Raw genomic sequence first — 9936 nt, forward strand, 5'->3', positions numbered from 1 at the left:
AAAGAATGATAGGCTTGGCCGTATTTACATCTGTCAAGTATGAACCGCCATTGTACCAACACAAAAAGAGAGAGAGAGAGAAGGGTAGGAGTGGTATAGACACACACAGCTACCAATATAAGTATGAAAGAATAAAAGCCCATTTTGGTTATCAAGCATGTTATCCTATTATAGCAGGTTATCAAATGAAGATTGCTAAGGAAGCAAATGAATTATAGTAGGTTAGCAAATTATAAAACCTACTTTTATAGTCTTTCATGAACTTCACATGCATGAAAGATGAAGCCAACCAAAATATGTCACACCAACAAGCGTAATAGTCCGATAAGTGCACAGTAAAATATTTTCTTAAGCTATTTTTAATCAAAATTTTAAATTTTGTAGGATGGAGCTGTTCCGATTTTTTCATAGAACGGAACATGTCACGGTTTCATCCTATCCTGACACTTGAGACAATGGATGTCCCACGATATGCCGATCGGGATGCTGAAATGATGGAAGAAAAGTCTTGCTGTTGCGACATATGGGATAGTACCTTGTTTCAGTTGAACCCTTGATCAATCATTTGGAAGCTCATCCTCCAAGCACCACCATAGCCATTTAGCAACTGCAGATGAAAGATCCAGGAGATTTCTCTTATTTTACCACAAAGAGAGCAATGTGCTGATAAACTTAATGAAACCGGCATTGTATTTCTCGAGATTTGGTTTATTGTATCTAAATTTTACTCATAGCTTGGGCCTTGGTGGCTGAGACTGTGGTCACTCTTAATCCAAGAAAACCACCATTACCATCCCTTCGCTCATACTTCATCTCTCTCTCTAAATTCATAAATTTCGCCATAGAGTGGATTCCTGGGTGCGACTTTCTTGGTCTTCCACCCTATTTCACGCAACTTATATTATAAATAAATAAATAAATAAATAAAAGCAGCAGTGGTTCTCCACCTCTCTCATTCTGCCATCAATCTTCCAGCCAGAGTCAAATTTGACCGCCGGCACGAATCGTAAAGCCCAGCTGTCTCCCCAGCCCCTTCACAGCGCCGGACGCCCTTTCTCCCAGGCTCCCAGCCCTTCTTCCAAGTTCCTGCCAGCGTTCGTCTTCTTCTCTTTTTCCGAGTCCAGCAGCCTCTCTCTCCAGCCTCCATGGCGATCCCTCGCCGCCGGGCCATCTCTTTCCTCCCGCTCCTCCTCCTCCCGCTCCTCCTCGTCCTCTCCGTCGCCACCGACGAGGACGACGTCCGCTGCCTCCGGGGAGTGCAGCAGGCCTTGTCGGCTCCCGACGGCGGGCTCAACTGGAACTTCTCCAACAAGACGGTGGGCTTCGTGTGCAACTTCGTCGGCGTCTCGTGCTGGAATCCGCAGGAGAATCGCGTCATCGCGCTCAGCCTCCCATCCATGTCCCTCTCCGGCACCATCCCCTCCGCTCTTCAGTACTGCCGCGCCGCCACCACCCTCGACCTCTCCTCCAACTCCCTCTCCGGTCTCATCCCCTCCGACCTCTGCGACTGGCTCCCCTTCCTCGTCACCCTCGACCTCTCCTCCAACTCCCTCTCCGGCCCCGTCCCTCCCGAACTATCCAAGTGCCGGTTCCTCAACGCCCTCCTCCTCTCCTCCAATTCCTTCTCCGGCCCCATCCCCGCGTCTCTCTCCCAGCTCAACCGCCTCAAGAAGCTCGATCTCTCCAGCAACCAGCTCTCCGGCCCCATCCCCAACCAGCTCTCCTCCTTCGATTCCTCCTCCTTCGCCAACAACCCCTCCCTCTGCGGCCACCCCGTCTCATCCGGCTGCGGCCGCCGCCTCACCCGCACGAGCCTCATCATAATCATCGCCGCCGGCGTCTTCGGCGCCGCCGTCTCCTTGATCCTCGCCTTTGCCATCTGGCGCTGGTGCTTCTCCGGCACGCCCTCCTCGAGGAGGAAAAAGAGTGACGGTCGTGATGCGGAGAGGCTTGATGGGAGCCGGTGGTGGGCGGAGCGGCTGCGGAGCTCGCACAACCGGCTGGTGCCGGTCTCGCTGTTCCAGAAGCCGATCGTGAAGGTCAAGCTGGCGGATCTGATGGCGGCGACGGCGGATTTCCACCCGGATCACATCGTCACCGCTGGGAGCGGCCGGACGGGGACCTCTTACGAAGCGGTGCTCCCCGACGGCTCGGCGCTGACGGTGAAGCGGCTCCATGGCTGTATCCTGCCGGAGAAGCTGTTCCGGGTGGAGATGGGCCGGATCGGACAGCTCCGGCACCCCAATCTGGTGCCCCTTCTTGGATTCTGCGTTGTGGAGGACGAAAGGCTTCTTGTCTACAAGCACATGTCTAACGGTGCCTTGTCGGTGGCTCTCCGGTCGGCCGGCGAGGAGATCGACTGGCCGGCGAGGCTCAGGATCGGGGTCGGAGCTGCCCGGGGTCTTGCCTGGCTTCATCATGGATTCCAGGTCCCCTTCCTCCACCAGAGCATGAGCTCCAGTGCTGTGCTTCTTGATGAGGATTATGAGGCCAGGATCACCGATTTTGGGTTGACGAGGCTTGTCAGGCCGTCATCCGGCGACGGCCACAACACGAGCCCCTTCATGAATGGGGATTTCGGGGAGTTCGGGTATGCGGCGCCGGAGTATTCCACCAATCCTCTGGCCACCACCAAGGGGGATGTGTATGGGTTTGGGCTTGTTCTACTGGAGCTCGCCACTGGGCAGAGGCCGACGGAGATCACCAGCAATGCGGCCGGGGAAGGGTTCAAGGGGAGCTTGGTGGATTGGGTTAATCAGCTCGCTGCTGCCGGTCGAATTGCCGATGCCATCGATAAATCAATCCGCGGGAGGGGACATGACGGTGAGATCGTGCAGTTCTTGAAGGTTGCTCTCGGGTGCGTCGTTGCCCAGCCCAACGAGAGGTCTTCCATGTATCAGGTGTACCAGTCTCTGAAGGCCATCGGAGAGGACCATGATCTCTCGGAGCAGTTTGACGAATTCCCTCTTGTTTATGGCAAGGACGATCCGGATACTATGTAGTTGCTGCTGCTGCTGCTGGTGTGTATTCACGTCCCTCTTCTGTTTCCTGGAAGCCATGAAAATGGTATCATTACGATTAACGAATGGATGGTAGGCTCTGTCTTGCTGTTGTTTAAAAGTCCTTATATAACTTTAATCCATATGTACTATTGCTGTTGTATGATCATATGCTACAACGCCCTTTAGCTTTCTCGATTCCTTGAACTGTAATCCTGGTGGAGGAGGAGGCTTCGGGTACCCCCCGCGGGGGGGGGGGGGGGGGGGGGGGGGGGGCTACTCGTTGATGTTGTGACATGCCCTTTGCCCTCATAGCGAGGGAATTCAAATTAGTTTTGTCAAGAATCTTGTGTTGAACAGTGCTCTCTCTGTAGCTTACTTTCTTGGTAGATAGCAGCACTCACTGCTAGTGCAGCATGTAACTTTTTTTTTCCGTGTGATAATATGCTACTTCTTTGTTAATTGGTTATCGCAATCACCTGTTCATAGTCTTACTCATTATATCTGTCAGTTGCTGATTGTCTTGTCTTCTTTTTACAACAGACTGTTGCTATATAGACCACTGTTTGAATGCTTAAGTATCAACAACATGCACTATCTGCTTTCTAGGACTGCTTCAAGCAAGATTGGTGGATTTTAATGTCTTATACTAGTTATAAACTTTCCTGTTCTGTTGTTCCATTGATGCTTGCTTTTCTTGTTAAGCAATAAATCGAGTCTCAATGTCTTTTGTACTTTTCTTATCGATTATTGGCTTGTGAGTTGGGATTGTCTGGATAACAGCTTTTAATGTTAGTTTGTTTTCAATTTTTTCCTTTTTTTTTTTTTTTAAAGTTTAGGTTATTTTTCCTTTTGTCACTTTGTGGGACAGCTTTTCTTGGCCTGACGTATCTTCTGCATTATGTTACTTCAACATGATGACATTGCTGAATCTGACATGTATTTGGTGTTATGTTACTTCGAAGTGACTGATAGGCAGGAGTTTTTTTTTTTTGGTAAAAATAGGCAGGAGTTTATCAGTTACTGACTTATTACCATTTTCCTCATTTAGTGCGACTTCCATCTCTAACGTACTCGTTCCTCATGATTCTATGTTAATATTCTCATCTCTGCAACATTCATTTCTTTTGCTTGAATCCTCGTTATTGCTCAACATTTTGAGCCATATATTGTTGAGCCTTATTGTTACTTCATTAAATTTTCTCCTTAGTTGTCTTAGTTTGCATTGGTCATGTCACTACCTGAAAGCGCTTTGCAATTTCTTCAATCTATAGCTTTAATTCTACTACATGTGATTTCATTATCTCTCCACTCTGCTGTGCAAAAATAAAACTGTTCGCACTCTGCCATCTCTTGTCCATTAATCTTGATTGGTTCCTCATTTTCATTTTTTGTTGAAGTTGCGCTCGATACACTCAGCTTCCATTCTATTGATATTAGGCCCTTATTATCTAAAGCATATAATATGTTTTTCTAGTACAAGATGATACTACTAATGATCCGAAGCTAAATCCCATGACATTCAAGATCCTAAGCACTCACTCAACCAATTAAGCAATGTATCGTGGACTCATATTCTCTTTAACAGTTCACCTTCAGTTCTACAGGTTACCATGCAAGTTTCTTTTAGCATGAGACACCCATACCTGGTGCTTGTGCTTTTAAGGTAAACAAGTTCTTGATTACCTGTATTCTTGACTTTCAACCACAACAGGATACGGACACACATTTCAGATTAAATAAACCTACTCTTGCTTAATTTTTAATATTTTGTAACATGAGAATCTTTGTTGGCCCAGAGATGCAACATTCAAATAGCAAAGGCTAGTGTCCTGACTTGGCTTAGTCAAAGGTTCTAACTTCCCTTCATCCACCAAGACATGAGTTTTGCACGATCCAATCAGTTTGAATTCAAAGTAGCGATCTCACATAAGTTCTCTTGTTCACTAGCTTGTTAGCTGACATATAACATTACTTTGTCAATGTATCAATTCCATTCACAAAGTTCTAATGCCTGCTTCATCATCCATCACGAAATACATGTTTTCTTGATGGTTCATGCTCGCTACCTTTCTACTTGATGTTTATTTCTTTATATGCATTCAATTGTGAGCGTTATTCATCTATTTGGTGTGCTATATTAATTTGTCCTAATCATTTAGTTCTCGCTTGTATGCTATTGTAACTCCCTCAACAGTGATTTTTGATGTCAGTTTGGATGTCCATTTTTATCGTATTGTTCAGTTTATAATATTGGAATATTGATCTGCTATAATGGCATTGCAATATTAGCATTTAGAAATGTTGGACACATATATCTTCTATTTTTGTGTTTTTTGGTATTTTAGAATTTATCCATTGATAATATTGTGTCTTATCTGCTATTTTGGATCAGTTCTATCGCCGCACTGTCATAACAGAACAAGAAGGAATATCCACATTATTTTTTTCCAAAAAAGAAACTGATAATGTTTATCGGCTTAGATCCTTTGACATAGAGTATGAAGCTAGATGCTAGGGATTGAGACTGTTACAGTCAAACCCACTCTAAGGCACAGAGACAAGTGCTGACAGAATTGAGTGCTTTCTATATTGCACAAGGTTTCTACAAAGTTAAACCATACTCTTATTGTTTATGAAATAAGTGGCTAAACTCATCTATACCGATCAACATAATATACTGTTTCCCTTATGTGCAAAGATCTGTCCAGAGAAATGTAGGGCTTTCTGTATTTTCTTTCAATTTTACTACAATTTCACAAATATTAGATTATTCCCTGCCCATCGTGAATCCCCTTAGTGAATTATAGAAACTCTAGGTTCTTTTGTCAGTTCACTTGGGATTTCAGAGCAAACTCATGCTCAGCTTACATTGTGATATAAGGGTTTAAATATATGTTCATTGCGGACTCTCTGAAACTCTTTAGTTGGTATCGGAAGTAATTCTAGGAGATCAAAATGTCAAGAATTTAAGTTTTGGTTTAGTCCAAAGAACCAGCTTGTAACCAGTAATTAGATTTGTTAGCCGAAAAAAAAAACTTGCGATTAGATGTTCAGACTACCATCAGGCCAACTTAAATTGGTATTGATATTTTCTTTCTATAAGTTTATTTCCCTGTTCTACCCTATTTTATATTGTTTATGGCTTAGTCCTGTAATACTTCTCTACTACCACAACTTGATGCCTGCAAAGAACAAGAAGAGAGACTCACCTTCAACATGAAATAATGAAGGGAAGCTCCTTTATGGCAGGTGGGATCAAACATGTAAATTTTGCCCTTGTTCAAACTGTGCTGATATCTCACATCTGTTTCTTAAAACAAAACTATCTGATAGACCATCCATTCAGGAGGTTCATTTTTCATGCTTCTGCCTCCTGTCACCATTCCATCATGATAGCTGCTTATTTGTTAAATCACTGTTAATTGAGTTTCCATCCTGAGAAAATAACCGAGGTAAGCAAGCTCACGAAACATTATCCTGTGTGACATATCAGGTTTTTTCCCCTGGTTATCCGTATTCTCTGAGAAATCCCATTGGCCTTTCCAGGGTGCATCCCGGATTTATGATAGGATATACTGCACACATGCTTTATAAAGTTTCGGTTTTAATAATTCCTTTCTGATTATATTAATAAATTTTCAGATTGCTCATGACTGTTGAGCAAGTTTGAAACTTTGGCTATTTGCTTTGTTGTATTTGTGTTCTCATGTTTCCTGGATGCGGACTGCAATGCTGGCCATATGGATGTGTAAGTTTGCCTCTAGAAATATGTTTGTGCAGCGAGTTAGTGGTCTGTGGTGACTGTTCCTACCAAATCTTCACTGCTACGTGTTGCAATCACAGTCATGACCCAAATAAACAAACTGTGTTCTGTCAATTAAACGTTCTTTAGCCTGTTCTCTAGTCTTTTGTTTTGCTTGCGCTGTGACTTTGAATTGGGACTTAAAAAATATTGGAGTCAGACGTGGAGGGAAGGAAAACCTCTTGGATTGTTAGAAGGGTATATGGCAGCCAGCAAACATCAACCATCTTGAATCTGTGTTCCTAAACGCGGTCAAGAATAAGGACTTTTCTTTGCAGGGAATTTCAGAGAAATGACATGGTTGAACTGGTCACAGGTTGACGATACGTAAGGCGCTTTCAGTCACCTTTGAATATTCATAACCCATAAAAAGGGTTGGAATATGTAAACTGAATCGATTCGCACATTGTTTTCATGAGGAAAGTCTTTACACTGGGCTCCACTGAATTTCTTCCTATATGAAAGCGGATGGTCTTATCATCATTCTCTGATTCCAAATACTGATGCATAAAAGCTTCAGGCCTGGAGTGGAGGACCTGAGGTTCTCGAGTAGGGGCCTGATGGAGCAAGAATTATTGACTCTCTTTAAATTGTTATCCATATCACCGCTGTAGTCCGGTGCTTGTCATCATGTGTGGTGATGCATCCATCAAGATGGAAGGCAGAAATTTGTGGTGATATATATATATATATATATATATATATAACAGCATGGAGGGGAAAAGGAACAGACTCAGACTCTCCTAAAGAAATTTTTCTGAATGGTGTGCAGCATAGAAGTTAATCTAGTCAGCAGCACTGTTCGTCTTTTGATGGACATAAGTGGCCTATAAGAAGCTAAAATCTCTTATGAGCCTACAGATATCTCGAAGCAGTGGATGCCGGCCAACATGGCTAGGTTTGGATACTTTTGCCGGACTCGATATATGACCCTTTTCGGGATAGGTTTGGATATAGGGTTCTTTCAGTTTGGGTGGATGCTGGCGAGAGTTTTTGATCTAGAGTGGTCAGTCACTTTATCATTGGTTCTCTGGTTCTTTTGGTAGACACCAAGGTTTGTGCAGTCATTGGGGTATGAATGTAGGTTAGGTCAAGTTTGGTCATGTGAAAGTATGCTATGGTTAGGTCAGGTGGGGGCTTGGGATTTGACCTATTGGTGGCTCTGGGCCGACTTGACCCAATCAGATAAGTTAGCGGCCAGCACGGCATCTATTGTTGTTCTAACTTCAACCGGACCTGACTCATCATGATGGCAAAATTCTGTGATCATTCCATGCGATCGTTGGGTTCTGGAACCACAAAAAGGTCGCACCAATTAAGAGGTATTGGAGAAAAATGAAGATGTAGTAGTGGGGTTTTAACTCCCCTAGAATATTAAAGAGTTGTCTGCTGATTAAGACCGAAAAAACAGCTAATAATGAAGAAAGAAGTTGCGTTCAAGTTAGGTTTTGGAAGTTCCATGTCAGAATCACAGGATAAGATGAAAGTGATAGACAAGTAGTTTAATTGATATGGATGAAGATTGAGTAGGTAGTATGCTTGAGGGAGGAAGGATCCGTGTGGTTCATGGGGTTGGCTGTGATTCACGAGGGGTGGGTTGGATCATGATGAGCCTGCCACCTTGGTGCTTCATCAGAAGAAGTAACATTGTGTGCAACTAAACAATGACCCATAGCTTTTTTTCTTGAGGGAGTGGGTTAGTTAACTGTGCATGATACTTGTTAAAGCATGATACTTTTGTTAATTTACTTCGTGACATAGTCCTGAGTGGGTGGCCATGCATAGGATTTTGAGATGGTAAATACACCTACCTGAAGGACCTATCGCTTGTCATTTCATTTCCATATGCTTCAACATTCAGTTCCAAGCACATATTTCGAGGAACCGGATTTTTCATAGGATGATGCAATGAACTACAGAGACAAAGTGACAACCCATTTTTATTTTTTTTTATTTTTTTTTTTTTTGGTGAGAACGGCAATTCATATAGCTCTAATCTGAGTACATCCTGCCAAGTCAAAAGAAAGTCCATTTTTTATTTTTCTTTCCAAACTATTTAACTTAGAAAATATTTTTGGGTCTAAGAAAAATGAAATGGTATAAAAAAAACTATCCATCAAAGTCTGAAACTAATTTACATATATAAACTAATAAGAAAAACTTTTGTTTTTTTTTCTTTTTATAAACAATTTTTTGGTGTAGCTGAAATGCATACAGAAATTTGAGTGCTAATGCAAGAGTACCATGCTATGGCAGACACTACTACAAAGATCGTTTGGTTACGACAGGGGATCTTATTGATACGGCTACCTCTCTATATTGTGACAACTAGAGCAATATTCAAATAGCTAGCAATCCAGTATTTCATGAGTATACCAAACATATCTAGACTAATTATCATTTATATAGCATCATCACATTCCTTGGATGCTCTCTCAACCATTTTTCTCTTCTACGCAGTAGATTGCCATTTTCTTTACAGCGACCAAGCAAAGATGATCTTTTCTCTTTAACAAACTCGCGGCGTATAATCCACCATGAGATCGAGGGGGCTGTTAAATTGTATATGTAACCTGGTATTCTTACCATAGTGTTGACTATGTACCTTGTTGCATGTAGGGACCTCAACCCATAGCTTGACAATAATTGCAAATTTTACCACAACTTTTGGCACATTCTCTTTGAGCCTAACAGAGTCATGCATAATTCATTGGACTTTACTGAAAAGATAGCACAAGATTCTTTGTCATCCAATGGACTTTTTGAGTAGTTTTGCGAAAAATTTCGCATCAAATCAAGAGTGGTGTTTACAGCAATTGCTCTGCTTAAGAAGATTCAATTTCACCCTAGTTAGAAAAAAATTCATAAGGATCTGATCCTTCTGTAGCACTACCATAATCAAATTTTACGTGTCTATATTCAGCAAGTTACCTATTGTTGACATCTTTTCCAACCGTTTTGTACTGCTATTTTTCTTCTTCTTGAGGCTCTTCCTCCCTGTAATCAAAAAAAGATAGAAACTTATCCAACCAAGATCCATAATTCAGTCTTCTGCCATGCAGCACACTGATGAATTCAGAAGTTAGTGCTTCAAGAAGCTGAAGAGAGCAATAAAAGCACATGAATCGGGAA

General features: G+C 42.7%; 1 protein-coding gene across 1 annotated transcript; it reads left to right on the forward strand.

The window, feature by feature from the left end:
- The first annotated feature begins 1021 nt into the window (after positions 1-1021).
- LOC103714760 (inactive LRR receptor-like serine/threonine-protein kinase BIR2) lies at positions 1022-3198 on the forward strand. Its single transcript, XM_008802150.4, has one exon. The coding sequence runs from the start codon at positions 1146-1148 to the stop codon at positions 3000-3002; it is 1857 nt and encodes a 618-aa protein (XP_008800372.1). The 5' UTR covers positions 1022-1145; the 3' UTR covers positions 3003-3198.
- Positions 3199-9936: the final 6738 nt, after the last annotated feature.

This window comes from Phoenix dactylifera, chromosome 10, assembly GCF_009389715.1.
Source record: "Phoenix dactylifera cultivar Barhee BC4 chromosome 10, palm_55x_up_171113_PBpolish2nd_filt_p, whole genome shotgun sequence".
Classification (NCBI taxonomy): Eukaryota; Viridiplantae; Streptophyta; class Magnoliopsida; order Arecales; family Arecaceae; genus Phoenix; species Phoenix dactylifera.